At 40.7% G+C, this 16,883-nt stretch overlaps 1 protein-coding gene across 31 annotated transcripts in view; it reads left to right on the top strand.

The window, feature by feature from the left end:
- The window catches only part of cacna1ab (calcium channel, voltage-dependent, P/Q type, alpha 1A subunit, b), a 191,650-nt gene extending 180,650 nt beyond the window's left edge, over nt 1-11,000 (top strand). For 28 of the 31 annotated variants that reach the window (XM_028446764.1, XM_028446747.1, XM_028446613.1 and 25 more), the window contains 2 exons: nt 2,089-2,330; nt 3,189-11,000. In XM_028446764.1, coding sequence (XP_028302565.1) covers nt 2,089-2,330; nt 3,189-3,905 — 959 coding nt within the window. In that variant the 3' untranslated portion in view covers nt 3,906-11,000. The remainder of the gene's footprint in view (nt 1-2,088; nt 2,331-3,188) is intronic. The other 3 variants (XM_028446673.1, XM_028446578.1, XM_028446738.1) reach the window with 2 other exon arrangements.
- Nucleotides 11,001-16,883: the final 5,883 nt, after the last annotated feature.

Genomic DNA, 16,883 nt, shown 5'->3' with positions numbered 1-16,883 from the left:
TATATGCTGTTGTTTTTGTTTCTCTGTTGTTTTATTTGTTACCTCTGCAATATAAGTTATATTTTTACTGGAATTTATTCATATTTTGTTAATTTTCCTATTAGCAGGATCAAAAGTACTTAAAGCTGCAGTTTGTATAATCCTCTCTCCGCTCCGTTTTGAAACTCAAACCGAAACTCAACCTCCCTTACCGGTATATTTTGTGAACGCTTTTAGCGACTTTTTTCTCAATAGAGGCGAGTGACATAGGTAGGGAAGTTATCTTGTGTTAGTGAAGATTTTTGTGGTATTTTAGAGACTATGACATGAATGCATGTATCACTCTGTTGTTACTGCCCTAACCAGTGGCTGCTGCCGTCGGCTCGTCCCCACCAGAGAGCTCACAGAGTGATCCCATCTGCTCTGAGCAGACTGATAACCATCACTTTAAAATTCATTCACCTTGAATAAGCTTCTCTTAGGTTTACCCGCAATTTATCTCGTGTGTTCTTGCTCTCCCTCTGAAGCCAGTGTGTGTGTGGCTGACCCTGCTCAGTCATGGAGGTCATGGAGGATGCAAAGTTAAAGCAGTTCATTCCTCCTCAGTGATTTTGACTATATTCTGTTGCTTCTCCACCTCAGTCTGCCTTTTTTTGCTTGATTTGCGTACAACTGTTTTGGTGTGCCTTACACTGTTATGGGGACTTTGCTGGAACGTCTGCAATTGCACGTTTACTACCAATGGTCCCTGAACACGCCTGACTTCAGTCGAACAGCCAATAGAAATGCCCAAAACAGCTCATGGAGCACACGTGTTTGTAGGAAAATCTCTGATTGGCTGACATCCAGATTCCAGGAGTGTCACGCTCCTGGATCTAGAAACTTCATTTACAGGGCCAGGAGAAGGAGAATAGAGTCACTGTCCACTCAGAACACTTTGGATTACAATATGCTCAAAGATGATTGTGAATTTTTGACCAAATGATGCCAAAAAAAATTGCAAACTGCAGCTTTACCAGATTTTGACCAAACTTTAACCATAGACAGACCTCACGTAATGGAAAATTCCATTGAACTTTGGAGGGTATCCTAATCAATATACTGATTCTGGATCAGTTTAAAAAATAATTAAAAAATCCCTGTCTCTCATCATTGGCGACATTTCATTAAAGTATATATTTACCAATCCATTTTGACTATGTCTATACTCCACTGAATTTCATCCACATTGGAGCTGGATGGTACATTTCATTGCAATTTTTTGAAAAAAATAAGGGCGCCCATACATTTGGACCTACTGTATAGTTTGGCATGGAGATAGAAATTTCTTACAAGCCTTTAAAGTGTGAATGATCATTGTACCATGATCAGATAACTGACAATATCTGGCAAAGAGGAGATTTGCAGCTTGGCGGAAGTTTGCTCTCTCGGAATACTCTTGTTAATGGTGTTATTGTGAAAACAGGAAAATTTGATGATTAGTGTTGGTCAATATTGTAATATCATATGGGATATTGACAAAAAGCAAATATCAAGGATCTCTAGTTTTAAAGTAACTCAACAATTCAACATTTGCGCATTCATAGTCTTTTATAACCTGTTCTAATGCTAAACCTCATTAGAGCTGTACCTTGGTACAAAAAAGTACTTGTACCATGAACATACCCCACTTAATTACTAATTACAAATGCAAAGAAGAACTGCAAGCAGTTATGAAAGGGGGCCAAGGATGGATTCCCGTGCTACTTGGCCCCCATGTTTTGTAGAGCCCATGGAAGTACGTCACGAAGGATGACGGGCTTGGAGTGAGCGTCAGGACACAGGCCAACGTGTCATTTGCAGTGTTGAAATAGCACATACACGGTCCCCAGGCCCCGCAGGCTTGGCCTCCTAATAAGGTGTAACAATAACAATGGTGGCACAAGCAAACTGGTTATTGGTGTAGAGCTCTTGGTAGTTTGTCAGGGTTTTTTGCAGCTGATAAAGAAGTTGTATTTATCTAGCAAACTAACTAATAACTTTTATATGTGAAAAGGTGGTTAATATTGGTTATTATGTTATTGGTTATTTTGGTAGTTATTCTTGTACACTGACACATGTCCTTGCTAGGATTGGGCACAGACCTCAGCACCACCACGCAATCAGGCGACCTTCCACCTAAGGAACGTGAGCGGGATCGCGGCCGGACCAAGGATCGACGTCACCACCATCACCACCATCATCACCATCACAGCTCCATGGACAAGGAACGCTATGGACCAGATCGCCACGACTACTCCCACAGGCATCCTCATGACCGCCACTGGTCCAGGTCACCCAGTGAGGGTCCCGATGGCCGCTGTCACAGACAGGTGGGCTTCAAACGCACAGAGTTTAATTAATTAGGTTTTATCACAATCGTTTAATCATGATTTTATCTTTATTTTGTGAATTTTCCTAAATTATATTACTTTCTACAGATCAAACAAAGTTAACAACCTTTACTATTTTAAAATAAATACCTTTCTGGTTCCTGGGCTTGCTACTTCCTGTTCATGGGTTCGACTTGCTCTGTGATAAACAATTAAACAGAAAATAAAGAAATAGGCTTTGTTCAATTTAACACGACTCCACTCCCTTTATACGTATCTCTGGAAGTAGTTTAAGACAGCGATACCAACATACCCTTTGCTTTTTTTGAAATTATATCTAATAATGTTGTAAAAATTATCATAACAAAAGCTTTGATAACTTTAAACCACATACATTCAGAGTGAAGTCTTGATGGCCACATACAAATACACACATTTTATACAGCACAAGCTCTCAACAGTGTTGAGGCCATTACAACCATGGACTATGAGTGGGTCGTTTCCAGAGTAAAGGAATCCTATAAGAATTTTTAAGAAATGGGGGTAGGCATTTGTAGCAAACAAACTGATATGCAACCACAGTTCACTAGATACTAATACAGTATACAGTAAACCAAGCCACTACAAGCTAGTAATGATCTTTTTTTCGTTATATTTTTTTCTTTTTCCTTCTTCTTCATTCCGTGCATTGTTCTTCAATGTGATGTGGCTTCTTGATGTAAATTTTTGCATCATTGCTATATTTTTAAATGATTGTCAATGCCATCTGTCCGTCTATCTGTCTGTCTGTCGCCATCACTGTGCAATATTTTGTTGTTGTTGTGCGTTTTGATTTTCCTTGTTTACATTTTGCTGTAGGGCAGTAGTTCAGTGAGTGGAAGTCCAGTCCCCTCTACGTCGGGGACCAGCACTCCTCGGAGAGGTCGTCGCCAGCTTCCCCAAACACCTGCTGTCCCACGTCCACACGTCACCTACTCCCCAGCTGTCCGTAAGCCAGGCTTTGGCCCCCCAGGGCCCGGTCGCCTACGCTCACCATCTCCTCGCCACTTTTCTCCGCCAGACCATGAACGAGGCTACCACCATCGACCACAGTCGCGCCAAGGCTCCCCCCACCACGGGGGGTCCTCGTCGCGACATGGGTCACCACGATCCCCCAGACATCAGTCCCCACGCTCGCCCCTCCATGGCTCACCCAGATCCCCTCACCGAGGCCGTTGGAGTGGACATGGGGACAGTCTCGAAGGCGAAGGGCCATTCTATGAAAGGGATTACGAATATGAGCGGCACCATGAACCTCCCGCATACGAGCAGAGTCTGTCTCATGGAAACCCCCATCCACATGGAGGAAACCCTCACCCACGCTCACCAAGGACTGCCCGTCATGGGCCTCCTCCACCACCACACCCTCATCCTCGAAGGGTACCCAATGGCTACCGCTCTGCCTCGCCTTCCCCACATCGGCGGGGACCACCAGGGGCCCCACCCCATCCACACCATCGCCCTCCTCATGCAAGAGGGCCTCGCAAAGGCCTACATGAACCTTATAGCGAGACAGATGAGGACGACTGGTGCTAGCAATGGCAGAGAGCAAAGGAATAAGGGCTGGAGAGAGGAGGAACAACAGCAGTCTCTGGTGCTCTGGTCTTAGATATGTGGACTTTAGTTTAAGTAATGGTGATTAAGATGTTGAACGCCCTCATCCCTCAGACACTATGGAAAGGAAAGACTTGGGTGAGGGCCTGCCTGACAGTGCTGAAATAGCATTTTACACATTTTGAGGAAGAGTAACATCAGTAACAGCGCAGCACTGGATAAGCAGGTGATGATGGCAAGGCATGGGTGGGGAACAGTGCCTCTCTCAGGCTCAGAACTATTCTTCCCAGAAGACTTCAGAGGGATGAGAGTGATGCAGTCAGGGCAAGCAAAAGATGAGCTGTACGAGGCCAAAAAGCACTTCTATCAGACTGATGCCCAATGCTTGGGTTTGTCGCAGTTGTCGTATTAGTTGCTGACTTTTGTCAAAAGGAACAAATAGTCCTTCAATTTTGACTCCTAAATGATATGTTAAAAGAAGAAATCGAATAATAAAAAGCCAGGACCCCTAAATCCTTATATGCCAAGCTATGCCTCCAGAAAATCAAACTTGAACAATGAAGAACACACTGAAACTTTGTGATAAAATAGAAAAAGGGAGAACAACCACTTTATTTCGAACATTTTTACTTTACAAAGGGACAGAACCAGGAAGCTCCGCCTATACTGCAAAAACCAGCCAATCACACTGCTGGCTGATATTTGATGAGTTTTATCATCTCTGTTTACTGTTAAAGACTCACTTTGATTGTGAGCTGCCTGCTGTGACATCAGTTCCTGTCTGGCAGGTGGTGAGTGGCGGTATCAGAGTGAGAGTGGAGGGGTGGGGCAACAGTACGGCTCGCTTTCCAGTATCAGTGTCCCGTGAGGGGGTGGGCTCAGGTAACTAGAGAAGGGAGGCGGATGCTTTTGTCGATCCCTTCACCTCCTCTGGTACTCAACACCCTGGCTCAAGGAAAAATAAAAATAACGAGTGACCCGACAGGAAATGACATCACATGGATGAACAGGGCGGAGGCAAGGAGATGGGGAATAAGACTTATATATTCAGTATTTCTTCTGCCAATTAATTCTCCTTCTTGTTCGTCTTCGGACATTGGAGCTTGGTCCTTCTGTTGCATTTGCTATTCCTTTGATATTTTTCGGAGACCGAAATCCAATGGAAACCTGCATGATTGTTTAAACACATACTTGAGAAGAAATGTAACTGGTGTGGGAGGGATGTGGGAACATTTTAGGAAACTTTGCCTTTAGGTTTTCTTTGGAAGTTTTCTTCTTTCTGGCTCTCTCTTTCTCTCTCTCTTTTGGTATCTCAAAAGTTATTTATTTGGGTCTTGATGAGACTTGGTCATTCAGCTGTTTTTGTTTAAAACTCTGCCCAATGCTAGATTTCTACTAGTCTTAAAAACAGTAATCATTACAGAATTATGTAATAGCTTCTTGCTTTGCAAAGGAATCAAGAGGGAGAAAGAGTAGACAGAAGAGAACCTCTAACACTTTCTTTATTGTTGTCAATGATGACGGTTTTTTGAATAACAAAGTCAATGTCAATGCAAATTTGATGGTGACAATGGTAAATGATACTGGTGATGATTGATAGAATTGTTGCTGTAGATTTGTTGTCATGTTATTTGGAGTTCAAGTATGCTTGCCCATCTTGTTTACATGTGTTGTTTTTTTAATCCCCTTACAATAATATATACTGGGTTCCGGATGCCTTCATGGAACGTTCCCTGGCAAACGCAGACTTGGAGAGGTTTCACATAGCAGAACGGCTTGTTGCAAGTTCTTTTACAAACCACTCTTTCCAGATTAGCAGAGGTGGAAGTCTAGGAAGAGCCAAGTGCATAACCTCCGTGATTCAATTGGGTTAAGTGCTTTCAAGCCAACCTGAAGGTCAGTATTCTCTGACCAAAGCAGGGAGGCCAAAACATGTTTAGGTTCTGCAAGACTTTGCTTGAATGTGCATTGAAGAGTTTTCAGAAACCTTCAGTTTCATCAATTTTGAACTCTCTCACTTGAAACAATCTTGAGCGTCTTCTCTTCCGGGCTCTAGCTACAGCACAGTATTGATGGTACAGCTCTGGTATCGGTCAGTATTTTTACAACCAGGAGGCAGATATCAGCACACATTATATGTACATCCTACCTTTCCAACCCGCTAATGGACAGCCTGCTGGCTACAGCCTGAGTTGCAGGACGTTGCGCAAACCATGTCATTTTCTTCAGTCACGAACAGTTTAACCCCCAGTCAGGAAGCAGCAATGTAGCCAGAAAGATGCCATATCTGTTCATCCGCCTGTTCGATCATCTGCCTGTCTGTGCCAACACTGACTTGTACTTCTAATGCCACTCAGGTCAAGAATAACTAGGGAATTGGCACCAAATCGCTTGAAATACAGACTCACAAGGTTTTAGCAAACCTCTGCCAAAACCTACTTCTGTTTTTTTTCCCTGTCTATCCAATTTAACATCATTCTCTTCAGCTCACAAGGCAGGAATAGCATTGTTACAATACACTTTCAGGACTTATTTTTCTTATGGAAGACAGCAGTTATTAAATAAGTAACTCTCTGACAATGATAGTATAGATACTTATAGTTACTTGCCAACAAATGAATCGAGATATAATGATGATAGATAGATGTAGTTAGAGATAGAGTATATTTAGAGTATGAGTAATTTATTTTTCATGATGATCATGCTGATGACTAAGTTTAAAAAATGAGCTACTCCTGAAAACCAAGGAAGTTTTCTTTGCAGCTGCAGAAGCAATGTGATGAAACCCCAGTACACGTGTTTTAATTCTATGCAGACCTCTGTGACATATTCATAGTGTTCTTTCAGATGAGAGACTGAAACTTCTTTGGTACTGTAACCCAATATGGAAGCAAAAGCAAGATGGATAACGTCAAGATGCTGCACCACTGTTGCAAACTTCACCCTACATCAGATTTTTTACCGGTCTCACAGTTGTTTCCATCACTTTTCAGCCCGGCTACTATTTCATGGTACAGATTTGTCTTTTCGTCACAGACGAATTGCCTCCAGGTGAAGTCTCAGTGTAGCCTAGAGAAGATTTGGAAGGGACTATGTTTTTCTTGTTGATTGTGTAAATGTTGGGTGGGTGTGAACAAAACTACTCTGCCTTTGCCTTTCATCAAGATTGGTTTCAGCAGGTTGGAATTCTCCCGAAAGCCCCCAACAGAGCCACAGTGCCTTCTGTATCCAAGTCACATTCATCATCACCCCCTTACCCAGTTCTACACACATCCAGTTGCTCCCACCAGTTCTTTATCCTCTGCAGAGGATGAGATCAACCATGCCAAGCCTTAAAGATCATATTCATCGGCTCCCATTTGGCACGGGGGAGAGGGGGGATTTTGAGACTGGGCCACAGGGCCAATCAATCAAGAAACCAGACATGAAGCGGTGAAGTAGAGATACCATCCAGAAGGCTAATTCTTCAAATGCACAAAATTTTGTAAGCGTTGCCAAAAATATATTGAGGGCGGTTTGACTTTGTTAAACACAATTTTCAAATCCTGCTCAATGGCTTTTCCTCTGTCTTCGGAGTATGCCATTTTGTGTTATTCCCAGATATCTACTGAGTCCAGTTTCCAACGGTGTAGTGGCCAGTTTACAGAGATGCAAATGCATTTGCTTTCTTCTCAGGACCCTCTAGATTTAGCTAACTAAATGTAGTTTGACAATGTAGAAAAATGTCAGCAAGAAAAACAAAATAGAGGGCCTCAGATTGAGTAATTGTATGGTTTTAACTGGCATGGCATCAGACGCTGTATCGTGAACCCCACCCCTTCTTTCATTACGTCATGTAAGCATACTCTTTCCAATGAAATGCTTGTCTACTGATCAACACTTACTGACAAAGTGTTGACAGAGAGACACAGAAACCCCTTCATTTTGGCTCCAAGACACTCAATTCACTTGTTTATCCAGAATTATGACGGTGGATCCAAAATGGCAGACACACAACACTGCCTGTGTGAGCGCATGTTGTGTGAGCACGCTTTTCCAACAAAGCTCAACCTTTTGGGAAACAAAATAGCGTCATAAGATTCTACCTGATGTTTTTTTTTTTTTGGTTTTGTTGATTCTCTGTTGCTGTTGAAAGTGAGAGTGAGATTGCAAGTTGTTGGGGTTTTTTTACTGCCTCATGACTTTTCTCCTACATAATCACCAGGTTGGCTGTTTTAAATCCAAGTTGATTTCTTTTTTTTAATTCCTTCATCCTTTAGAGGCTGAAGGAAATAACCAACAGGCACCCACCCATTAACTAGGTGGGCTGTGAAATTGTGTCAGTGGGTCAGTTATAGGGTAATGTAGGGTAAAAAAATACACTAATAAGGGCTCTCTATTTAACAAAAAATACATTAAAAAAATACACAGTGGGTTAATATGTACATTAGTGCTGCCAAAAGTCGTGCTTATGTAGCTGAAGCCACGCTGTGGTCTCCCCTTTGTACAGCACTGGATGTGTGCATGTGTGTGTGCGGTGTGTGTGGGGCTTGGACAGGGCACGAGGGTCAGCGGGGATGAAAGACGATTTTTGTGCTCCATAAAGGGAAGTGGTTGGGGGTTGTTAAGCGGTTTGGGGTAATTTAGGGGCAGCAGCAGAAATAGTGACAATAATGCGCAATTTCACAAACTTTTCAGTCCCATCCTCATGTTCACAAATCATGTTCATCATCTCACTGTGAGGAGGCGGGGCTACTGCAACAATGGGAGACAGTGATGTTTGTGTGTGTGGGGCTATTTTATTACCTAATCATTGTATGAGTTCAGGTTAATATTTGATCTTTAATATTGGTTGTAGGGGTTACAATATACAAATGTTCCATTTCCATTAGTCATCAGACTATTCAGCTCTTTAAGAGTTTGTGATGGAGTCGGTGTGTGTGTGTGTTTGTGCGTGTGCGTGTTTCGTCCTGAGCCATCAGCTACAGTAGGTAACCCTTAGTGCCTTACACTGTACAGGACACATGATTTCTCCATTTGAGACAATCACAGCACACACACTAAGATACCAGTGTTACCATCATTATTTTTTACCTTCCTCCCCTCTTGTGTGTGTGTGTATGTGTGTGTGCGTGTGTGTCTTTTCAGAGAGAAGAATGAGTGGATTGGGAGAGATGTAGACAATCATGTCATCGGTCTTTTCCATCCTCACGCTCTCTTTCATGCCATCTAATGTCTATTTTGGGCTGTGTAATTCTTGTGTATATACTCCATAAAGTTTCTTGGAAAAACCTCATCAGATGTTTATTCATTTTTCTTTCACTCACTCATTTTCTTACTCTTCTTTCTCTCATGTCACACTTCTGAGGCAATCAATACCTAACACTAGGGGGCGTTATTGAGCTGTCATTGTTGCTAATGCTCAGTTTTTATGAGTTCATGCATTAGTTTGGCTGTTATGAATTGGTTTTCTGTTAAGTATTGATGAAGCCCAACAAGCATCTGGAATACTGATGATGATTTCCACAAAGTGGAAGACAAAATATCTTTTAAAATTGGAAAATAAATCTTAGATTTAAGTTTTGGCTTAAATGTTGCTAATAGTAGGAGTGTGCTTTTTTTTGGTGAATAAACAGAGTGATTTTAATTTTAAGTTATTTCTTAAAAAGGTGAGTGAAGTGTCTCCCGCTGTCGTCACTGCTCACATCAAAGGCTCCTCTCAGTGTTTCCATCACATCCACATGTTCTACTCCTCCATGTTTCCATCAAACATCAACCCAATGGAAACCTGTTGCTTCCAGAAGAGTCAACCTTAGCATTAGCATCTGTGTTAGCATCTCACCAGTTAATAAGATAATAAAAGTGGAAGTTGTATTTTATTTATTTATTGTGTCTTCTTTAAAGAAGATACATAAGACACCCCAACTAAGAATTATGATTGGGAAAATTGTAGTCTGTGTTAGCTTATATTAGGGCACATGTTTATGCTATATGAGCTATAGGATATACAGTTTTAACTTGACAAAAATGTTTCAAAAGTCGAAGATATTGGTTAACCAATATTATCTTGACAAGATATCGTTGCCTATAAAACATAGTTAATTATATACTTTGTCAAAACTCTTTAAGGAAAACAGCTATGCTAGCATTTAGCTTTAAAACTAATGAAACCAAAAGCAAAATAGTCAAATAGTTTTGCCAACCAAACTAGGGCCTAAATGTCATGTAATGTTAGGTAAACTAAAGATGTAAGAAATATAATTTTGTAAGTTACTTTTTGAAGCAACCAACCACCATCCATTTCAACACCATTATGGATCCATTCCAGTGCTCCACCACCCAGTAGTACTTCAAAGTATTGCCACCGTAGAAAAACCATACAGGATTCACTCAGCAAAGTGGGGAAAGTCAGAGAAAAAAAAAAAAACTTACATGGCAATTTAAGATTTAAGAGAAGTATTTAAATACAGATTTGCATGTGCAATGTGCATGCCACTATGTGGGGTAACAAGTCAACTTCAGGAATTAAAAAAAAAAAAAGAAATATAAAGAAAAAAGTATATATATATGTAAAAATATATATAGATAGATGTTTTTAAGAGCAATGTGTTTCTTTTTCTTCTATTTTTAAAAACAAAAAATGGTAAAAACTTACAAAAAAATACAAAAAATTAAAAGAAATCCTCATTCTGACAAAAAACTGAAATGATTTTGGTGATGAAATCAAAGAATGTTTGTTATATTTGCCAGTTATTACACGGGGATGAAACCAGTCGTCGGGCAACATGGATAGATGACACTTAAACTAACATTTACAAAATAGAAAACATGATTTATAAAAGGGGGAGAAGAGATGCAAATGGTTTCCTTGAAAAATAATCCCTTTGAGAGTAAAGAGCTGCCTGTATCTGAATCTGGTGATGTTATTCCCATTTATTCTGGCCTTGTTATCCCTTCCTTCTCTTTCTCTCTCCTTCTCCTCCCATCTCCCAACTTCCCTCTGTTTCTTTCTCTATCTGCTGTTTCTACCAGTGCATTTTGTAATTTCAAACAGATCTCTTCCTAAAGAACTGAATAAACCAGAGAGAATGCATTCTACCCATCCTCTTGTCTGATTCCTCAATCCTTTAACCAAACACATTCAAATCAAAAGGTCGTTCTCATATATCCTGATCTAACTCACCTGTCTCAGTAGAGAAGCTTACAACACAAAGCAGACTCACGTAAACTGTTTCTGTAGCTTTTATGAGCCATATTTTGTCATAAAAACACTGTCAAACAATTTCCACCTCAATTCAGGCTAATGATAACTAGTCCACCTACTGACATGGAGGAATATCCAATTATTCTTTATTAAGTCTCAAAAGATCATTCAGGTTGCCCTCACTTACAATAAGAACAAACAGTTTGTGGGTTTTTGTTGTTTTTTTATATTAATCTCCCTTTTTATACTTTTTTTTTGTTGTGGGGTCATATAGGGCCTGTACTACGATGCTGGATTTCCTCTTATTGTGCTAACTTCCACGATTTATCACACTGGTTAACTTCTTACGGGGCTAAATCACCATGGAAACGTAGGCTGAACACCGAACCTTTTCAGGAGTAGGTTTTGTTCTGGCTAAAGGCAGGCATACACTGCAATTTTTGGCCCATTTTGAGCCGAGTTTCGACTTGTGCGTCTATTTTTGGGATCATGCGAGTCTCTGTGTGTTGTGCATTGTGTAATATACATGGGGTCACGAGACGCGATTAACACCTCACGACCAGCTCCCGATCAGCAATCATATGGTCATAAGGAAAACAAACATGTTTTAAATCCAGTCTCTCCTCGTGAGGTTATCTGTAAAATTGATGGACTGTACTGCCCACATCATCACAACTAGTTCCTGGTCCATCACATCGCTGCCTTTTCTTTTTTAAAGCTCTTTTTGCTGAGACCCCGACGTGTCGTGTATGAACGTACAGTGTGAGCAGTCAGATCGTGTCAGTGTCGGTCCGTATAGTGTGAGAACATGAATAGTGAGCTGCGCACATTCGGGCTCTGCGCATGAGTCGCGCAGTTTGAGCTGGAGCTGAATACAACGATTCAAAAAATCGCACAGCGTATCCCAGCCTTAAGATGTGAGCAAGTATGAAAGTGACCAATCAGTTCTCTTGGAAATCCAGCTGCTCAAGAAAAGGACGATCATTCTGTGAACACGCCGCTGTGAGGATTTGATGTGACGCTGACAGGAGTGAGAATACTTAGACATCAATGCAATCCTTTCATTTACTGATGACATCCTATAGCAAACATATAGACAAGGTCTGTTTTCTGAGAAATCTATGTTTATGTATGATTCTTTTGAAATGCGAAAAAATACCTAACTTGTCTTTTACTATGGTCTACTGCTGGTGGTCATTCATATACATTAATGTATATAAGTCCCTCCTTCGTCCTACAGACCCCTATACAAATGGAAACGATCGCCGAGTGCACCCAGCCAATAGGCTTCAACTTCCTGGAGCAAGGACTGTCAATCAAAGTAAATGCGCGTGCTACGTAAACTGTGCATGGAAACGAGGCCGGGCGTCTCAAACAAGTATTACTCTGAGCAGCAGAGCGTCATGGAGGCCCGCTCCGAAACTCCAAAGTTACCTATTCCACGATTGCCAATGTATAAAGTTTCTACTAAAAGGCAAAAGAAAAATCTGTGTATAAAGCTTGTGGATAAACGTCTTTGTGACCGTAACCGAATTTATCTCAGAGCTGCTTTTCAAAGGGGGAGGGACTTGCTGCTTTCAAAAGGATTCTGAGCGGACCGGGATTTGGCGACATTTCTCGTGAACAGGTATTAAACATGCTTCAATCAAAAGTTATGGCACTCTAACAATAAATGTTTAGTAGTTATGCAACATTGTTATGTTTTGCAATGCGCGTGCACAAACGTAGAGATGTAGCTTCTAATAGATTGGCAGAGGCAGGGGAGGATGTAGAGCTGATGAGGGCGGAACATCGAGACGTTCTCTCAGAAACTCTGGATAGCAGCTTTAATAAAGTGTCCGTTTATTCTCCCATTAATTAATATTATATAATCTCACTAATTTAAACATTATCAGTCATCAATTCCTGCATTCCTTCCTTCCTGCTTTTTCCACAGCAACAGTGTATATTTTGGTCTGAATTATAGATTTTAATTCTTCATATTTTAATTATTCCTCAACTGTGATGTAAGTCTATACAGTTTCTCCTCATTTGTGATTGGTCTAACGCTGCAATCTCCGCCCACTTCACTGGAGCGTGCACGTAGGCTGAAATCACCGGTCCTAAGTGAACATATTTATATCCTGCTTCATAGTACAGCTGCTCTGTGACGAAGAATGTTTGGTTAGGTGAAGCTAACGGAGAAATATCTTTTCCGCTTCATAACCTGGTCCTGACCGTGTTAGGTGTTCCTCTTAAAGCTGATATTCGGAAATAATGAGAAACGTCTCGATGCCCCGCCCTAAAGAGTACCACTTCCTCCCACTCCCCCTGCCAATCTACCAGAAGCCACGCCTCTACTTTTCTGCACGTGCATCGTAGAACATAACAAGGTCTCATCGGGTCACACTGATATAGATCTATGGCTCAGGTAAGAGACAAAATCATGTTTACCTGTTTGCTGTTGTGACGCGTGGCCTTGTTTCCGTGCACAGTTCCACATTCACTTTGATTGACAGTCTCAAAAATAGGAAGTCGAAGCCTATTGGCTGGGCGATCACGGCGCTCGTTTCAATTTGTATAGGGGTCTATAGGACGAAGGCGGGACTTATATACATTTATGTATATGAATGACCACCGGCAGTAGACCATAGTAAAATACTTGTTAGGTATTTTTTCGCATTTCAAAAGAATCATATATAAACATAGATTTCTCAGAAACTCCGGATATCAGCTTTAAGTTACCATGGTGATTTAGCCCAGTAAGAAGTTAGGCAGCATCGTAGTACAGCACACACAAACTAAATCCAGGAAGTTATCGCGGTTAGAGGAAATCCAGCTTCGTAGTACAGGCCCTAAGAGTCTGGTTGCACTTTCCCATCGACTATAAATCAATCAATCACAAAACCGTTTTCAATCTGATCCAACATTAGTTTTCACCAAAGCACGACATAATGAGTAGCGATAGGGATGCTCTCTTTTTCTGCTTCTCTAAACACACACTCTGATGGTGAATATATTGTACAACTTCCAAATGTGAACTGACAAAAATAATGAAACGGGGAATCTTTGAAATCCTCTGAGCAGCATCAGTGTCTATTTATGAAAGAATTTCAAGCATGTGGAAATGTGACACCCCCACACTGAGAGTCCTCAGTCTGCCTCCCACCTCACCCTCCATGTCTACGTCTGGAGCCACGTCACACACACACACATACACACAGACACACACACACTCCTACGCACACCCTGTGAAGTCACGTTTTGTTTGTCTTCCTCCTCCACTTCCTTCTATTCTCTGAAACATGCTTACTCTGCAGCTGTGTGTCTGTGTGTGTGTGTCTGTCTGTCTGTCTGTCTGTCCAGCGAGCACACAAACTGAATTCTATTTTAGTGAAACCGGGCAAGTCACATTTATATTGAATTTTTTGCTGAAAAGCTGAAATTAAAAGATGGATGAAGTACCAGCACTGAAAGCAATGTTTTTGGCTATTTGCCAGCTAACAGCATCACTGCCCTATAACACACGCACACACACACACACACACACACACACTCACAAACGGTTCAAGGATGAATGTATAGGATGCTGATACTGCAGCACAATCTGAAAATAAACTCCTACACGTTTTGTTACTTTGTCAGCTTTAACACACCATTCCCTGGGCTTGCTGCTGACACACACACACACATGCACACACACACACACACACACACACACACACACACACACACACGCCTTGAGCTAATAATAAAAATGGTTAAATAACAGAACTTAAAGCTGCATACATTTTCATAACACAGATGAAGTGACATACTGTAGACCTCATAGATCAAAGGTTGGATTTATTCACAAACAATGGATTTGTTGACAAAGTCATGTGACTGAAACTCTAGAAAAGTTTTGTGCATTGCATTGTGGGATTTGGAATTTTGTAGAAGAATGTAGACATCGCAGAAGTGAAAAAGTTTCTTTCAGAAAACGCCTTGACGGGGGGCGCATCTCCTGTAGCTCTGCCAATTTCAATTTAAAACTCAATGTTTCCCAAGGCCAACGTAAAGTTGCTGTCACCGCAAAAGATACAAAACCACTACGTACTACAACAAAGTGGTTCCCACACAGGTGGTGTGGAAATGCCTAAAGAAAATGCTTTTACTTCATTCTTACCGTGATTTTGCTGACATTTTGTGTGTTGTGTGACGTTTTGTGTATTTTTCTGTATTTTTGCATGTTTATTAAGGGTGTAGCAATACATGTATTTGTATTGAACCTTTTCGGTACAGGACGTTCGGTTCGGGTACAGGGTTGTGTATGGGTGAATTCCCGGAACGGAACAGAAGTTGTGTGTGTTTACACACATGTGCAGCTCGTGTACGTCATGGCAAACGCTAGCGAGAAACCAGAGCTGGAGGACCCTCCCCTGTCGCTAAAGTCTCCTGGAACACTTCGGCTTCCAGGTGAAATACTGCAACGGAGAAAGACCAGTGGATAAAACAAGGGCAGTGTGCCGACATTGTTCAGCTGAGATGGAAATGTTTCCAGGAACACAACGAACATGCTAACTCACTTGAAACGGCACCGAGTGCGAATATCACTGTGACAGGAAAGTGCAAACGCAGCTGACTTCAGCATTCAAGCAGCCTCTGTCTAGAAATTCAGATCTGACCAAAGCTGTAACAACTACTATCAGAGTCTTTATAGCAGCAGATAAAAGCTGTTAACAAGATGTGAGGAGCTTATTTTTTTATAATATTTTATGTATTTTTTGTTTGAGATTATTATTATTACCAGGCAGCACTTTACAACAGTATAGTGTTTTTATTTAGTTTTTTTAACTTTATTTTCATATTCTGTATAATGTTAAATACATAGTTGATTGACTAAAGTTTTGAATGAATAAGCAAATTTATGTTTAGCATTTGTAACTACCTGCAGATCTGCACTTACTGCAGACAACGTGGACAAGTACATTTTTCTGGCCAAAAATATGAAGGTCTAAACCAAGGGCTACATGCTGGAACTGTGCTGTTCTTTTTGTTTGTTCAAAGCTGTTAACAAGCTGTGAGCTAATTTCTATAATATATATTGTTTTTTTTGTTTGAGAATATTATTACCCGGCAACACTTTATAAGTAATTTTTATTTTTTTTACTTTACATTCTGTATAATGTTAATACATTGTTGGTTTACTAAAGTTTCAAATAAACAACATGTAAATGTATGTTTTACATTTTATTCCATACTGTACCGAAAATGAACCAAACCGTGACCTCAAAACCGTGATTTTTGTGTATCGTTACACCCCTAGTATTTATATGGAGCCTGTCAGAGCCCGACATGTAACAATGACCCAAACTGTATGTGTGTAGACATATACATTATTAGACATATGCATTTGTGTATGATACTACTCTATAGTGAAGCAATAAGCCCTTTCATTCATTCACCATTGACTCACTCTATGATGTAAGACATTTATTACACTATTGGGAGGAAAATGTTTTGCCTGCTTCATAATGTAATAACAAAATAATACAATATTTTTACATTTTGCACTCAGAATCTTGTTACATTATTGACCAGTTATTAAATATTGGGTTTTATTACATTTTTTGTAAATATATATAATAAATTGGGTCATTGTTACATATCGGGCTCTAACAGGGCCTAAAGTGGCCCCCGGGTTGTCAGTTGCCCCGTCTGTTCTCAATGCTTGTGATTTAATGCTTTACTTTTTGAGAGCTTCACTTTGACCAATAAATACGTTTTATCTGTCATTACAAATTAGTGCCCAATAT

Source organism: Gouania willdenowi, chromosome 1 (genome assembly GCF_900634775.1).
Source record: "Gouania willdenowi chromosome 1, fGouWil2.1, whole genome shotgun sequence".
Taxonomy (NCBI): domain Eukaryota; kingdom Metazoa; phylum Chordata; class Actinopteri; order Blenniiformes; family Gobiesocidae; genus Gouania; species Gouania willdenowi.
Note: the sequence above shows the minus strand (reverse complement) of the source record. Positions and strands in the feature narration are given on the sequence as shown.